Source organism: Budorcas taxicolor, chromosome 5, assembly GCF_023091745.1.
Source record: "Budorcas taxicolor isolate Tak-1 chromosome 5, Takin1.1, whole genome shotgun sequence".
NCBI classification, from domain to species: domain Eukaryota; kingdom Metazoa; phylum Chordata; class Mammalia; order Artiodactyla; family Bovidae; genus Budorcas; species Budorcas taxicolor.
The window spans coordinates 147,997,477-148,015,158 of record NC_068914.1 but is presented as its reverse complement, the minus strand read 5'-3'; the positions used below and the strand labels follow the sequence as shown (position 1 = coordinate 148,015,158).

General features: G+C 51.4%; 1 protein-coding gene across 1 annotated transcript in view; it reads right to left on the bottom strand.

Moving 5' to 3' along the window:
• The window catches only part of ANO2 (anoctamin 2), a 335,990-nt gene that overhangs the window by 206,987 nt on the left and 111,321 nt on the right, over positions 1 to 17,682 (bottom strand). Inside the window, exon 10 of the mRNA XM_052640077.1 lies at positions 14,064 to 14,128. Coding sequence (XP_052496037.1) covers positions 14,064 to 14,128 — 65 coding nt within the window. The remainder of the gene's footprint in view (positions 1 to 14,063; positions 14,129 to 17,682) is intronic.

Genomic DNA, 17,682 nt, shown 5'->3' with positions numbered 1-17,682 from the left:
GGAACACTCCCAGCCCCTTCCCTCAGGGAAGCCCGCCTGGCATCTCATCCATACTCGTGCATGCTGGCCCAGCCAGGTGGCTTCCTGGAAATTATCATCACCTTTCACAGACGGTATCTCCCTGCCTCTCTGCCCTGTGGGGCATCCATCACGCACTGTCGACCTGGAGGGGACCACACTTGGTTTATGTTCCTGGATGTGCAGATAAGAGCCCTGGTTACCATGGAGAGAACTGAAGGCAGCATCCCATGGCAACAGGGCAGAGGGGCCCTTCCAGGCCTTTATACACACACGCACACAGGCACCAACCCACCAGGACAACTGAACCATTTGAAGCAGCGGGCCCCCTGCTGGGCCTCCAGGGCCTTCCCGAGAGTCCCCTGGCCCTCATGCCAGGTCCCCTGCCACGCAGCTGCCACCCGCCCTCCAGGCCAGCAGCCCTCGAGATGCCAGGCAAACTTTTCCACTCAGCCAGGCTTCTTAAGTGCCCCTGATAGACACCACGTGTCCCAACAGGAAAACACACACTCATCAACTCTACAAAATGCTCCAGATGTGATCAAAGCCAGAGAGGCAAAAGAAACCAGAGATGGGTTGTTTGGAAGAGAGAGGTTGAGGGAGAGAAGCAAGGAATCCAGGGACATAGGCGAGGGGGTGCCCCTGGGTAGGGGCAAGTCTGATGGGTGGAGACTAGAATTGGGGTCCAGACTCCTGGGTTCCAACCCCAAAGTTGACTTGGCCCCTGGGGAGACCCCTGCCCCCAGACCAGCTTCAAGCTTGAGATGCTACCCTGTCTGGCCTAGAAAGTTGGCCCCAGAAGGGACATTATGGATCACCTATCACAGCTCCCTTGTTAGGTGAGGAAGGCAGCAGGTAATCAGCCTGCCTAGAGCATCATCACCACGCTTCAAGCACACATTCTTTTCTTTTGGATAAAGCCCCAAATCTTCAAATGGCCCATGACTAGACAGAGCTCTGGGTCATCTTCAGCCACGTGGTACCAGCGAAAACACATCCTTTCTGGAATCAGACAGGCCTGGGTTTGAGTCTCAGATGGGCTGACTTGTGGCTTTGGGACCTTCCCGCACCTGGTCCCTGCTGCACCCCAACCTGGCCCTGCCAAAAGTCTCCCCACGGCAGACATAATGCCAGGCACCCCAGGCCCCCTCTGCCTGCCATGGGCAGTGTATCCTGTAGGGAACAGAACCGATTCCAGGGCCAGACTTAAAGTTCAAACCTCACCTCTTCCTTACACACTAGCTCCGTGACAGCGGATGGCTTAACAACCTCTGCATCACAACTTCTCATCTATAAACTGAAGCTAACAGTACATCTCAGGGGGGTGATATGAGCTGGCAAGTGCACAGGGCTTAAACGGTGCCAGCAGGCAGGAAGCACCATGCACCATAAGCTGCCAACGCTACTCTGCTCATCTCTGCCTGGCTCCCTCATGAATGCATCAGACCTCTGTGTAAATGTCACCTCCTCAGCTGGCCATCTCCAACAAGGCTGGACTGCCCTATAATTGTACCCCCATTACACTCTACTACACTTCCCTAGTGCAACCCAGGTCACACTCATAATTAAGACTACATTCTCAGGATAAATTGGGAGAGTGTGACGTATACACATTACTCCATAAAATTAGATCAATAACAAGGACCTCTACTTGTGTAGAGCACAAGGAACTCTACTCAGTATCTTGTTATAAACTATAATATTAATAGAAAAAGAATTATATGTATGTATGTATAACTGAATCACTATGCTGTATATCTGAAACTAACAACACTGTTAGTCAACTATACTTAGATAAAAAATTTTTTTAAATAAACTATACATGATCTGTCTTATCCTGTTAGATCATAAATTCCATGAGACCAGACAAGGGTGAACCACAGGCCCATGTATTCCTGGGATGGTCCTGGCTTATACCTGTTGTCTCAGTGGAGCAGGTTACACTGGCATTCAGAAAATATTGACTCCTTTCCCCTTAAGAAAGGGTATAGTTATCAGAAACATGGGGACTTGCGCTCAGCCACGTGACTGCTTTGGCCAGTGAAGCACTATCAAATGTGATGTCAGCAGTGCTTTAAGAGAGATGTCATTGTTTCCCTTCCTTTCCTTGTGCCCTTGTGACTCCACATGAGAGGAACATGCTCAGGCACCTTCTGATCCACTGAGAGCACGCAGACCTGTGGAGACCTGATCACAGTCTGAAGCCTGGAGCCCAGCCCAGCCAACCCTCAGCCTGAAGCAGACATTTTCCATTCAACCTATACACACTTAAGCAAGAAAAATAAATGACTGCTGTTGTAAGCTGTTGATTTGGGGATGGTTTGTTATGCAGCATTATTCTGACAGTAGCTGACTAGTACACTCAGCATAACTATTAATAACACTCCCTTTCACTCTCAAGAGTGTCCTAGGTTAGATGGTAAATTATCTAATCACCCACAGTCAGTTCACATCTATCTTTTTCATCACATTAGCACCTAAAACAATAATCACAAATAAACATAGCAATGATGCCCAATAAATTTGTTCAGTTTCTCAGTTGTGTCTGACTCTTTGTGACTCCACAAACTGCGGCACACCAGGCTGCCCTGTCCTTAAACATCTCCCAGAGTTTGCTCAAACTCATGTCCATTGAGTCACTGATGCCATTTAACCGTCTCATCCTCTGTTGCCCACTTATCCTCCTGACCTCAATCTTTCCCAGCATCAGGGTCTTTTCCAGGGAGTCAGCTCTTCGCATCAGGTGGCCAAAGTATTGGAGCTTCAGCTTGAGCATTAGTCTTTCCAATGAATATTCAGGGTTTATTTACCTTTAGGATTGACTGGCTTGATCTCCTTGCAGTCCAAGAGACTCTCAAGTTTTCTCCAGCACCACAGAATGGAAGTGAATTATTTATTCTCTTAAATCTCTTTCTCAAAACACGGAGTCTTCTTTCCAGCTGGATGGTGAAAGGTCTGAGCTAGGGGATTCTACTATTTCTTTCATGATATGCTGGCTGCTGGATCATCAGAGGGTTTAACCTCACCCCTAGAGTTAAACCTTCAGAGAGGGACTAGGGTAGCCACAGGGGGTGTGGTCCCCCAGGATTAGACAGAAAGGGGAAACAGACCAGACCAGGAGGTGAGCATGGAGAATGAGCGGCTTGCCTGCCTACCCAAAGTCTAAGGATTAGGCCACATGTCAACCTAAGGAAATAGCCATTTTGTTAGAACTAAGAACAGCTGGAAACTAAGCCACTGCCCCTACCCTCCTCCAGACTAGAATTCCAAATAAAAAGTTCAAAATCCCAGTCCTCCAATCTCTTCTCTGTCTCTCCTGATTGTGTTCAGTCAACATGGATTTTATGAAAGAAACCGATGGGGCCAAGGCAACAGCCCTGAATTCTGAGCCCTCAAGCAGGGATTCCTAAGGCCCTAGGAGGGGCTGGGTGATGCAGGCTGAGGGTCGCAACTTCTCCACAATGGAGTCAGCCACTTGGCCAGGGCACACAGCCACCGCTGGCAGTTACCCAGTGACCTCTATCTTTGGCTTTGCTGTTCTTTAGTCACTAAGTTGTGTCTGACTCTGCATAGCCCACCAGGCTCCTTTGTCCATGAGATTTCCCAGGCAGTAATACTGCAGTGGGTTGCCATTTCCTTCTCCAAGGGATCTTCCCAGCCCAGGGCTCAAACTCACATCTCCTGCAACACCTTTGGCTACCTTGTGATAACCGCAAGGAGGTTCTGGAGGATAGCAGTCTGCCAGACAGGGATCTTGAAGCTTTTTGTTTTGTTTCTGTCTGTGGCTTCCAGACCCACAAAGTGCTGCAGCTTTCCATTCCTGAAAACAGAGGCTTGTGCCTGTGCGAAGCATCTGGGCATGCCCAGCTGATTAAATGGAGCGATCTTGCGGTCGCGGCTGTAACGTGTGTTCCAAGGGTGTTGTTCAGTGTGTCAAGCTGCTTTCTGTTTAAGTTGGTTACAAACACATGTTGTGTGGGTGGAGAGCATCACTCAGGGGAGTGTCGTTAGTGGGAATGGAGAGCTCAGGGTTTCCACAGACGTGTGCTGAAACGGCAGCTCCAGGGATCAAACACTTGGGTGTTGTCCATGGTGACACATCCCCCGGCCAGTCCCCTCCTTCCTTCCAGGGCAAGATCAGCCCCCTCCGATCCACCTGAGGCCCTTGCCTCCCACAGACAGGTGGTACCTGTCATCACAGCCTAGAGGGTTTGTGAAGAAGATGCAAAGATTCCTCTCTCCATCTCAGCAAAAGGAAGTGCATCAGGTCCAAAGGGCTGAATAATTTCCCCTAAAGTTTCCCAAGGGAGAGTGATGGAAAAACTGGTTCCCAACAGGTCCATTCCCACCTTACAGCAAGAAGTGCTCAAGTCTTGAACCCTCGCAAGCCCTGTTGTGCCACCGGCCTAAATCCTAGACAAACCACTTGATAGCATCTTCTTTTGTTGCCTTTCATCACGACCCCTCTCTCTAGGCTTTCTTCCCCCTACACCATCCCAGGTATCTCCCCCAACCACCTCCCATGGCTCCAGGGCTCTCTTCTCAGCTGTCATCAACCTCAGCCCATTCTTGAGCCTCTCCTTCAGCCATTATCTCTGGACCAAGACTGCATCAGTCTTAATCTGGTAAATCCTCAACCTTATTTCCTCTTTCTTTCAAATCTCTACTTTCTGCTTAAAACTCACATGTCCCATAAGTCTCATTTTTTTCTCTTGTTGGCCACACTAAAGCTAGTTATGAACCCCTTCAGAAGCTTTGGCCCACCCCCTGGCCACTACCTGGCCCCCAGCCCCTCTGCGGACAGCTCTATGCATGGGTTCCCAGTTGGGTACCACTTTACCTTGATGGCTTCCATTAGATTTACTGTGAATACCTCGGGTTCCATCACTATACTGCAAGCTTCCTGCTTTGACATCACACCCAGGTCAAAGCTCAGCATCAAGTAGGCCCTTGATGCAGGGATCCACTCCTGTGTCAATAGACGCTGAGTTCTAAGAAAAGTCTCTGATGGTCTGGATTTCTTGTGACCTCCCAAAGCAAGCAAGAAGAATAAAATACAACTCTTCACAGCAAAGGCACCTGCCTTATCACACTGACTCTGGTCCCATCCTGGAAACACCATTTCACTCACTAGGAAACACCAAGAAGACATTTCCATGGCAACAGCAGAGCCTCCCTAAATCCCACAGCAAGCAGGAGGCAGATTCCTGGGCAGGTTGCCTAAGAGGCTTACCTGGTGCCTAAGGCTGCCTGCTCGGGGGTCAGGTTACTACACCTGCAATGGAGACAGAGCAGCGAGCAGGAGTCGGGAAGGAACCTACTCCACTGGCAAAAGCAAGAAGTGCCAATTGACAACCTGATGACATGGAAGAAGTTAGGGGGAAAAAGACTATGAAAAGTATGAATGAGAAACCAAAACCATAGCATGCTGGGATCTCCTACAAAGCGCCCTGGCAAGTGACACATCACTCCTGCTCAAACAGGGATGTTGATGAGGTTGGCCCATCACCGACCAGGGGGTGACCAGGTCAGTGAGCCCCTCTCCCCTCCCCAGACCACACCAGGTGTCCCTCAGAGGTTGCTGACTGGAAGGATTAATTTGAGGAAACTGGAAGCCCAGATCGCCCAACATCTGGCTGGATGGAGCCCTGGGTCACCTTCATCCATGTGATACAAGGGCAAGCATATAGTTTCTGGAATCAGACAGGTCTGGGGCTGAACCAAAGGTGGGCTGGCTTGTGGCTTCAGGAAGCTCCTATCTCCTGAGTTCAGGGTCTCCCTCTGGAACATGAAGTAAGAACAGCTGTTTGGGAGGGTTCCTGGACGTACAGAGCGCACCATGCAAACTGCACAATCCCAGTGCACTGATTTGCAATTTTTAAAAAATCGTCTTATGATTATACAATGTTTGTCAAGACTCTTGAGCTTGAACTGTATCAAATTCTGCTAGTCTAGGAAATAGTATAATTTTTCCCGAGGGAGCAGATAAATAATAGATTTACTTAACCAGACCTATGCCCCTCACCACGCTATTTGCACAACTACATTGTAAGCCTCACCATATTACTGTCAGGCATTTAGGACAGGTCTTTTGATCCTCATTTCATGCTGAGGACATGGAGGCTCAAGAGAGAGTGGCTTGTCCAAATATTATATCACCTGCTGTGAAGGCTGGAGCCAAGCTGAGTTCTTCTCATCGTTAACCCACTGCTCTTGGTCCAGAGGAACATCCCTAGACAGGTGCCTCAGGGTCTGATAAACACATGGACAGTCACTATCCATCTCATAATTTAGTAAAGACTCCGCTCCCTCTCCACTTGTTCCTAGAGTAGGAACTCTTTGTGTAAGTCTTTCTTCATACCAGCTGCCCCGCCCCATCTCTGGTCACGTTACCCTTCTTTCTCTGAAACAGCTCTAGCCTGGCTGGGTTTTCTTTAGGCAGGATTACCTGACTTGCACACATGAGGTTTTGCCATGACTTGGTAAATCCCTAAGTGATGTGATCCTAAAATACTTTCTGAGGTTTTTTCATGGGTCTGTGGGTGCTGTCATGCATCAAAGGATGTTTCTAGAAAGTCAGAGTCACCACTGAAAATCTTTGCCCAAGGCACAGCTGACAGCCCTGAGCACCCCATCACACCCCATCACAGATGACTTGCTTGGGGGCCAGCTTCCCCCAGGATCTTTTCTTTTTTTTTTTTTACTTTATTTTACTTTACAATACTGTATTGGTTTTGCCATACATTGACATGAATCCACCACGGGTGTATACAAGCTCCCAATCCTGAATCCAAGTGCCAGTCTATGTTCGATACAGGATACAGGATGCTTGGGGCTGGTGCATGGGGATGATCCAGAGGATCTTTTCTATATAATGTTTTTCTACAGTCTCACAGTTACTTTTTGAAAATGTTCTCTATCCATCTGTCCCTAGATTTCCCAGAAAAGCCAACTGAACATCTACAAGCTTTGAGATATGACTTTGAGCTTAAGCTCCTTGAGAATGGGGTCATGCTTAATTCATCTCCACTCTGCCAGCATCGATGTCTGACACACCGTCACCGCAAATGCATGTTGGCTTAGCTATACCAGGTGAAGTGTGGTGCAGGAGGGCCCTGCTTTGCCTGCCAGGACAGTGGGTCTTGAAGAGGGCTACAGTGATAATTAAACTGCTTGAAGAGCCCATGCCACAGGAGGGCACGGAGCAAGGCCAGGTGTGTTTTGCTTGCAGGAAAGAAGGCGTGAGAATTATTAGGGACACAAGAACTATTTTCAGATATTTAAAGGCTGGCCTTCTCAATAGAAGGGCTTCCCTAGAGACTCAGTGGTAAAGAATCCATCTGCAATGCAGGACACTCGGGTTCAGTCCCCCAGTGGGGAAGATCTCCTGGAGAAGGAAATGGCAAACCACTCCAACATTCTTGCCGGGGAAATCCCTTGGACAGAGGAGCCTGGCGGGCTACAGTCCATGGGGTCACAAAGAGTCAGATACAACTGAGTGACTGAACAATAACAACCACCAGAACCCAACAGGGAGAAACTCTTTTTCCATGGAGCTCCAGGGAGCAAAACTGAATTTAAACGGGGGAAATTGGCAAAGTTCTTGCCCTGGCTCCATGACCTTCGAGTGGCTAGAAATGTCTAGCAGACAAATATGCTGCCCCCGAGGCCAGGCACTTCCTACTATAGGAAAAATAATGCAGGGTGTTTGCTCGATCAGTATGCTGGGAGTGGAAACCTTCCGTCCCCTATCCCATGTCGGGGCATGGAGGTCAGCCAACCTCTAAGCTCCACCCACCTCTGTGACATCATGGTTTAGTCCCGGGGTTCCAGATAAATGAGAGTTTACTGCACACAAGGGCCAAGGAGACAGGAATCCTATAGCTTGTCCTACATTTTCAGGCAAATACCAGCTTCTCTCCTCCTCGGGAAATAGGACCTGACAAGAGGGGGTCAGGGAGGCAGGGAGCTAGTGAACTGGACGCTCACCCCCACCCACCTCTGGCCATGCAACCCTAGGAGGCCATGGGGAGTTCATGCCGCCTCCTGGTGCAGTGGGAGCCACCAAGTACTGGTACTCCAGGAAGGAAGATTCACTTTGAACTAAAACAGGAGCCACCAGCTAGGGAAGGCCGGGAGGCCACCCTTGCAGGAGCAGAATGGCCTCAGGTGCAGTTGGGGGCACCTCTTTCAACTCCTGATCCACTGGCAGCCCCAGGCTGGCTCCTCTCTGGAGGGTTCATAACATCTGGGGAGGAGGAGGAGGGAGAGAAAGGAGAAGGGGGACAGGCCTCTTTCCCAGCTGCATCTCATAAGCAGCCTGACTTCTCTCCCTGTCTATAAAATGGACCAGAATACAACAGCACCGAACATCATTTCCCATGTTTCTGCTGCAACCAGCTACCGCCTGCTCGTCTCTGCCAGCTATGCTCCTACACCCTCAGAGGAAAAAGAAGAGTCTTCTTCAGACCCATGAAATATGATCCCTTTTCAGCCTGCAAAGTGCTTCCTGGCTCAGTCCAACACTTCAAGGCTGAGACCCACAGAAAACAAGCGGCTGGCCTCACATCACCTCTCCTTGGTTTCCTCTGTTGGGTCCAGCTTCATCTCCTCTAACCCTGGATGCTCTGCTCACTTACCGGGACAGAGCCAAGGACATGGGCCAGGCTTGGCATAGAATCCAGGCAGGTAAGTGAGGTCTGCAAGTCAAGGTCTTGACCTGATCACTCCCGATCGACAGGCAGAAAGGACCTGGCTCTGGGCAGTACTGTGATTTCTGGCCGACAATACCAGGCTCAACAAGTCCATATTTGGGGCAGCCGAGGCTGACAATGAAGACACATTCGAGATCATTAACCCTTTAACTTCAGGCCTTCAGAAGCAAGGTTTCTAATTCAAGTGCCACCTCTTACAGAAAGTCCTCCCTTACTCTGCTAGTAGCAACTACTCTCCAACCATTGGCCCGTCCAATCACGGTCATACTTATATTACAATCATTAAAAGTCTTCACTCCATCCTGCCTCACACATGTCTGGCTCCCTATGTGACTGCTAGATCTTTGAGGACACAAACTGCACCCTATTCCTCGCCATGCCTCCCCGCGTTGAGGGCACACAGACTTGTTCACTGTGAGCATCAGGAAATGTTGATTGCATTGAGCTGAACTGCCTGTATGAATCCCAGCAAAGATCAAGAAGAAGGCAGCAGGCTCAGGAAATAATTCATCATGGGTTGATCAACGTTTTCTTTTCTCCTCTCCAGTCCCTCCCCCAAACCAGTTGTGGCCGGTTCTCCCTGAGTCTGACCTGCTGAGAAGCCTCCTAAGAAAGAACGTGGCTCCCTCTGTCTCTCTCCTCTGGGCGGGGGGTGCGGGGGCACAGGGGGGCAGGATGTGGGTGTGTTTCAGGAGGATGGAAGAAGGGCTCAGAGACAGAGGGGGTGGATCAACCTTCTAGAGGTTGTTCTGAGGAATTCTGGCAAGGATCAGGGCCTCTGCCCTGTAACAGGAGGTGTGTGTGTGCTCAGTCACCTCAGACGTGTCCGACTCTTTGCAACCCCATGGACTGTAGCCAACCAGGCTCCTCTGTCCAAGGGATTCTCCAGGCAAGAATCCTGGAGTGGGCTGCTGAGCCTTCCTCCGGGGGACCTTCCTGAACCAGGGACTGAACCTGCATCTCTTACATCTCCTGCATTGGCAGGTGGGTTCTCTACCACTAGCGCCACTTGGGAAGCCCTTGTAATAGAAGAAGGGAAAGCCAATTCCTGAGATGCTGGTTCTAGATGGGCTCTCCACGGGCAGGGCTGGAGCGGGCTGAGAGTCTGGGACAGAAGAGATGGGTAGACAGCTGGGGACACAGTGCCACTCTTGCTGTCCACAGATGCTACCCAAAGGCTCCTGATATCACTGAGGTCTTAGGAAGAGGGACTGAGGAAGCAGGACGTTGCTAAGAGGGCGCCAGACCCACCACAGGGATAGGTGCTACTCCCCGCCCCCGCCGTGAAACGTCATCCCCAGAAGAGGAGGGAACAAGGAAGAGCCATTCACCCCTCTTCAGACGGTAGCCCCAAGTTGGCACAGTGGACACTGCCTATATACGATGCCCTTGGTGCATCCCCCAAGGTCATCAGCTACTCACCCTGAGGTGAGTGAACTTCTGGTCCCCTCTCCTCCACATGCCATTGAAGTTAACTTGCAGCAGATGCTTTCAAATACAGTTTTGTATATCAGCTTCAGTTAGTAGCTAAATCTAACTCAGATGTTTGAAGCCTATTGTTTTGTCTCATCCACAGCAAAACCTCCCAGCTAAGAAAAGCAGCCTGTGAGTGCATATTCATTTTCATGAAAAGACAAGGCTGGCTAATATGGGATCAGGACTATACACATCACCAAGGCCTGGGCTCCTGGCTACCCCAAGGAATAAAACCCATTCCCCTCCTGGGACATCAGGGCATGAACCTTGGGTGCTGAAAGCAGAAATCTACTCCTCTACCTGTGAGGATGCTCGTATGGCCCCAAGAGACTAGTAGAGCCACCTCCCTCCTGCCGGGACAGCATTTCCTCCACTGGCTCCATCACAAACTTTGTTTCTGCCTGGACACCAGTGCCACGGGCTGGGAGTTCCCAGAAGAGTCTACTGTGAGGGAGTGGGGGTCCCTTCTGGATACCTCCCTGGGGAACTTCCCAGGCAGCATGTACACACACACATACATGCACATATACACAAATACATGCACACACATACACGCACACACACACATACACACACCTGTGCACACACACACATACACACATACACATGCACCCAGAAACACACATACACATATACACATGCACACACATGTGAGCACACATACACACTTATGCACACACATGTGAGCACACACAAACACACACTCTGCTCAGGCCTGTAGGCCCTGAGGTTTCTAGAACAAAGGTAGGACCTAGGGTGCAGGGTCTGGCTGGGCTGGGACCCCCATTAGCACCCTCGCCATGCAGTCTGCTGGACCCAGGTACCTGCAGCGGGAGGGAGGGGCTCACGGTGCAGGAAAGGGCATCTTGTCTCCCCTCTGCCCAATTTCCACCCCTGGGAAAGGAGCTTCAAACCCCACATCTCCAGCTTAGGCTTGAAGGACTGTGGACAGGTAAGGATAGCTGGTCCCAGGGCTTTCTTTACACGCAAACAGACGTCCCAGACCCACTGGGCTCTCAGCAGCTCTGTGCTTTTGAATGTCCCAAACCACAGGCACGGGGGGAGGAATGGAGCTCAGTGTTGACAACGAGAAGCCAGGGGCCCGAGAGAACAGGCAGGAAAGACCCTGCTGGCCTTTGCAAGAGTCACCTCCAACTTGGACAGGACACCCCTGCTTCAGCACAGAACACATGGGTGCAGTTACTGTGTGAGCCTGCAGGGGGCACAGTTCACAGGCGTGCGCTGCAATGGAAGCACAGGGTCTGAGCAGCCTCCGACTGGATCCTGCGGACCACTAGGTCTCCAGAGGTGGAAGCAAGGATGAAGAACAGGTAGCAAAACAGAGAAACGGTGCTGAAGACACACTCCCAGGAGCTGGTGTCAGACCGGGGACTAGGACGCGGGAGAGGGAAGACGATGGGGAGAAGGACGGAGGCGACGTGGACACAGGAGTTTGGGTGGAACCAGCAGGGTGCAGGAGCTGTCCCCACGGCCTCACCCCAGTTTCCTCTCCATGAGCCCCCAAGGGGCACGCTTATGGCATCCCTGTCTCCGCGACCCACCCCCAAGGCCTCCGTCCCTTCTCTCTCTCTCCCCTCTTCTCTCTCCATGGTCACCTCCTCTCTCCAGCAGAGCAAATTCCTCACCCCCATTGGATAGACAACAGTCCCTCTACTCCTGCCCCCCACCACACACATTACCATTCCCTTCCCTCCAGCCAGTATCTGAGAGATGCTCCAGGCTCCAGGCATATCCAAGCTGCTGGCATCCTGCAGGGTTTGCAAGAGCCCCCGGCTCCCAGATCTGAGCAGCAAGTGGACACTGTGACACGTGGTAGAAACTCTGATTGAAGTGGACACTGGGACCCACAGTGGACACTTAGCTTTGGGACCCATAGCTTTGGGCTCTGCGTCCTTGGAAACCGCCAGGGCCCAGAGCAGGGCTTTGCAACAAAGGCAACTCTTCCCCTGCAGGTGAGGCCTCTTTGGTGGCTGACATGGGGTGCACCCTGGAGCTGCCGTCACCCACTTAGCTGGCAGCCGGTCACCTGAAGTTTCCAGGGAAAAGACGAGGCTCTCCAGTAGGGAGAATTTTTATTTTCTGGAATCATATTTTTAAAAAATGAGTTGGAGAAAACAGGCGACAGTGTGGGTGGCCACTGGCGAGGCCAAGAGGAAGATCAAAGGCTGCCAGGCATGGAGGAAGCGGCCCGGAGAACAATCCAGGCGGCCGCGCCTCACAAAAGCAGCCAGGGGACGGGAGGTGCTGGGTGAGGGGCCACGGTCACCCGCATCCGTGGCCCGGCTCCCCAACCCCAGTGCCTCGGCTAACAGCCTTCAGCTGGAACAAACACCTGCCGTCAAGAGACGTCCAACTGAGCTCCCAGTTCCCCAGGAGGGCTGTCCCCTCTCTGTGTGGGAGATGGGCCTGCCCAAACTCTGACTCCCAGCCTGCTGTCTTCTTCCAAGAAGGAGCTGGACTCGCTCCCACTGGACCTGGTCCTTCTGGCGGCCGCCCCTCTCGAGGTCCCAGCCCAGGGCAAGTGGCCAGGAACACTCTCTGAGTTTGCCGGCTGATGAATTAGTTCATGAGAATGAGCCACGAGTGACTGAGTGGCAGCAAGTCCTCTACGTCAGGCGTGGGGCTGAGGGTCCCCATCATTTCCAAATGAGTGTGCTGGACCAGATTTCCCCACAGAGCCCTCAGCTCAGCCTCTCAGCTTAGAGCCACCAGGATGCCCTGACTATTCATTGGAAGGACTGAGGCTGAAGCTGAAGCTCTAATACTTTGGCCACCTGATGTAAAGAGCCGACTCATTGGAAAAGACCCTGATGCTGGGAAAGAGTGAAGGCAGGAAGAGAAGGGGACGACAGAGGATGGGATGGTTGGATGGCATCACTGACTCAACGGACATGAGTTTGAGCAATGTCTCAAACTCATTGTCCCAGTGTCTCATTATCTCAGTGTCTCTCGCTCTGGGAGATGATGAAGGACAGGGAAGCCCGGCATGTTGCAGTCCACGGGGTCGCAAAGAGTCAGGCACGACTGAGAGACAACAACAGGATGCCGAAGACCAAAGAAGGGTTATGACTTGCCCAGAGAAACAAGCGCCCCTTAGTGGCTGGGCCTAGACAAGATCCCCATCTCCGGAGTCTCAGCTCAGTGCTCCCCCGTTGCAGAGGGTGGCCCAGTAACACTCCACCTGATAAAGACTTGGAGTTCTAACAGCCCTCAACCATTTGAGACTCATCAGACCTATCGAATTCCAGAAAGTTCTTTCAGAAAGCTTGTCACCTCTGTTCTGTACAAGCTGCGCAAATTCCCAAGGCAATTGGGCAGCACTTTGGGGGCAGCATTAAAAGGGTGGGATTTGGAATCCAGTCTCTCCTCCCTTCCAGTCATTCTGGGTAAGCCATAAAAAGTCCACATATCCTCTCAGACCAGGCAGTTTATTCTTTATATGATTTGTCAGGTCTCCCCTCCTCTTGTTCAGCACGGCGGCTTCTGGGGCATGACCTAAGGATCTGCTGCACCCAGATCCTTCTTGAGGCAAATCGGAGGGATGGTAATAAAAGAAGAACTCTACACACCCTTCTCCCCCAAGAGCAGAAAGGGGGAGACCATGGTGCTGATGACCCCAAGATGCAAGTCAGGGGACATCTGTCTGTATCATCTGCTGCCCTACAGCCACCACTGCCCTCCCTCACCCAGGAGCTTGTTCTGCACCCGTAAGACACAGAGCAGTTGGGGGAGGTAGTCTAGAATAGCCCTCTGCTTGGCCAATAGACCTCCAGGGGCCGAGAAAGTCTGCGGAAATCTTTCGGGTCCTCCCGAGGGTCCCCTCCCCCATCTTACCTGATGAGGTCAATGGGTTGAAACTTATAAAACACCCCGTAGCGCGCCCATTCTTGATACAGCAGCTAAACAGGAAAAACAGGGAACCAGGTTAGAGGTGAAGTGGGCAGCTAGTCACCTTTTTTATCCAGCTTAGCAAGTCAAAATTAGACACTTGCCAAGGCATGGTGGCGCTAGTGGTAAAGAACCCGCCTGCCAATGCAGGAGACGTAAGTGATGCGGGTTCAATCTCTGGGTCGGGAAGATCCCCTGGAGGAGGGCATGGCAACCCACTCCAGTATTCTTGCCTAGAGAATCCCATGGACAGAGGAACCTGGGATACAGTCCATGAGGTCACAAAGAGTCGGACATGATAGAAGCAACTTAGCATGCATACAGGGAATTCTACTCAATACTCTGTAATGACCTAGATGGGAAAAGAATCTAAAAAAGAGTGGACATATGTTTATGTATAACTGATTCACTTTGCCGTATACTCGAAACTAACACAATATTGCAAATCAACTATACTCAGATCAAAATTAATTTTAAAACTAATTATTGATAAAGTGAAGTCACTCAGTCGTGTCTGACTCTTCGTGACCCCATGGACTGTAGCCTAGGCTTCTCCATCCATGGCATTTTCCAGGCAAGAATACTGGAGTAGGTTGCCATTTCCTTCTCCAAGGAGTCTTCCTGACCCAGGGACTGAACCCAGGTCTCCCGCATTGCAGGCAGACGCTTTAACCTCTGAGCCACCAGGGAATGTAAAAAAGGACAGCAAGAGAAGGGCTCTCTGAGGAGGTGACATTTGGGTTGAGACCTAGGAGGTGGGGGTGTGTTTCAACTAGGAGAACACGCCTTCTGTGCCAAGGCCTTGAGGAAAGTGATGTGACGTGTCCTCACAGGAAGGCCAGGCTGAGCAAGGGGAGAGTCTTGGGAGATAATGCTATTTCACACTTCCTAGTCTTCTACATTGCATCTTCTCACACGTCACACAGAACTCACGCAGTTCTAGCAAGGAGAAGTGACTCTAACCAGGTATTCTGGAGAGATGGCTGAACATGAGCCCTATAGCAAAGACACCATACTAAAACTGAAATAAGAATTGGCATTCCTACTTGGTAGGTATAGACTTTTTGTCACAATGCCCTCCAACAACTTCAAAAACAGAACCAGAAATTGCATGGGCTCTGATGGTGGAAACTGCATCCGTAGTCCCACCTTCTACAGAGCAGGACACCCCAACACAAAGGGGGCGACACGGTGCCCGGTGGGCAGGTGAAGATCTGAATCCATGAAGCCTGATGCTTTGTTCCAGGCAAGCGGCTCCAAACCTGATCATACCGTTATTACTATATCTCTTCCTCATCGTCATCCTGGTGCTTCTACTGCCCTGGGTTTTTATTCCCTCTCCCCGGTGCCAATGCTGGGCTCACTAGCACCTGGCTGTCACAGTGACATCACTGGGGGCCCACAGGGAGGCCAGCTTGCGTCAAGAGATACGGGCAATGCCTCCCGGGAGAGCGGTGGGACGTCAGTGCTCCCTCTGAGGCCCTGACCTCCAGGGCACATTCCTCTCCAAGTCATGAAGTCCAACCCTTAAACCTGTCTGCAGTGCCCTGAAGGGGAAAACTGAAAATGCTCCAGGAAGCCAGTGTGGCCTGCTTGGCTCAGGTCCAAACTGAGAGCCAGGTTCCCAGGCCTTGCCCCTGGCTGGCTCCCAGACCTGCTGGACGAAATCTCCAAGAGTCCTTTCTCAAGGCTGCATCCATCACTGGCGGATACAGAGGAGACTGAGCCAAGAGAGCTGCCCGTGCCCCATGGAGATGCGCCGGACAGACACAGCAGAGGACATCAGCACGCAGACCCCGCCGGAGCAGGAGGTCCAAGCTTCAAACCTGGGAGGTGATGTGACAGTGATGCCTGAATGCCCACATAGCTCTGCCCGGCAGGTTCACAAGGCCGCCGGGCAGGCGACACAGGAGCTAGGTGGTGGGTGCTACAGACTGTTGGCTGTCTTTACAAATGTTTAACCACACAGTTTCAAACCAGGTAGGTCATGCCCTGGTTACAGGGCCCCAGCACAGACCAGCGGTCAGGGTGCAGGGAGGCAGGCCAGAGTCTTTGCCCCACAGGGATAAGCATGTGTCAGTCAAGTTCAGGACAATCATGGTAACTTGTAACAAAACCTCCTAATAAGCTCCTAGCTTATTAGATCTTATTAAATCTGCTCTTTCCCTTAGTTACACCAGGTCCTCTTCACCAACTGGTCAAGCCTGCAAATAAAGCCAGAGGGTCTACAGCTCCTCGGTGGACAGAGCCTTATTTTGGAGATGTCATTCCAAGCACATGGGTCTGATCCCAAAACTTTACTGCAAGAAGAAACAAGCCACGGCGACCACTCCACTAATGGATCAGAGCACCCAGAGGCCAGGTTGATCCCCGAGGGTCACAGCCAAGAGTAGGTCAGTATAAGTGTTTCATGAGACTATAAAGGACCCAGCTGGTAAAGCCATCTTCAAGGCCAGAGGATGGCAGGATGCATGAGACCCATGACCCTCACCAAGGTCCCAAGCTCCTCAGTTGGACCTGTGGCAGACACAGCGATGCCAGCTGCAGCCAGCTGAGAGGCACTGATGAGACGGGAGGACTAGAATGGGAGAGGATGGAATTCTACCCCCTGGATCCTGCAATGACCTATCTGAGTTTTTGGCAGGTCACTTCTCCATTAATTCAATGGGACTTGTGCAAGATGGGAAAACTAGACCTTAAGAGAAACCGAGAAGATAAGTAGGCTTCCCATCGGAAAGCAAGACGGACTCTCGTCACGAACCTTCTGGTGGGTCACTTTTTAACCATCCACCAGAGAAGACAGTCCTCTGAAAAAGCTGGAAGATCTAGGACCGAGGGTGTAAAAGCTACTAAAGGAAGTCATCTTCTAAGGTTGTACCCAGGATTCTCTGTAAGTGGGCAGGGAAGCCATGGGATGCGGGTGGGACTCAAGCCTCCCTCAAAAGACAGAAACAGTCCGTTCTCTGGGATGCTGAGAAAAGCAGGAGAGTCTGGCCGATGTGGACTGAGGTGGCTGCAGACCCCGCAGCCCTGCTTCCTCGAAAGGTGGGAAACCCCTGGTCTCCAGAGGGAGGGAACCTCTCACGAATCACCCTCCAGGAGGAGCTGAGTCATACAGACTGCAGGCTGCACTAGGCAGAGGGGGGTGGGGGTGGGAAAGAGAGCTCTCCACCTAAGAGGCAGACCACTGGAATAGCCACAGATTTCAGGGAAGAGAGGAGGCGAACCCCGGGTACCAGCAGGATGGCTGGATCACCACTAAAGTCCTCCATAGGAGTGATCTCCCATCAGTTCTCAACCATTCTACACCTCCTCTAACACCAAATTCAAAGGTTCTCCCTTGTACCTAACCAAAATCCTTCCCACAGCCCTCTTGAAGAATGCCAGACTATTACAATGTGACAAACACAGACAAACCTGCTACACATATTCAGAGGTTTCAGCTCTTTCTTTCAAGATACCTCTGAGGCTCCGGGAGCGAAGCCAGCCCTGCAGCGAGAAGTCCCCCTGCCACACTCAAGAAGTCACGTCCACCTGGCTGCAAAACTGGCTGGGATTTGAACGC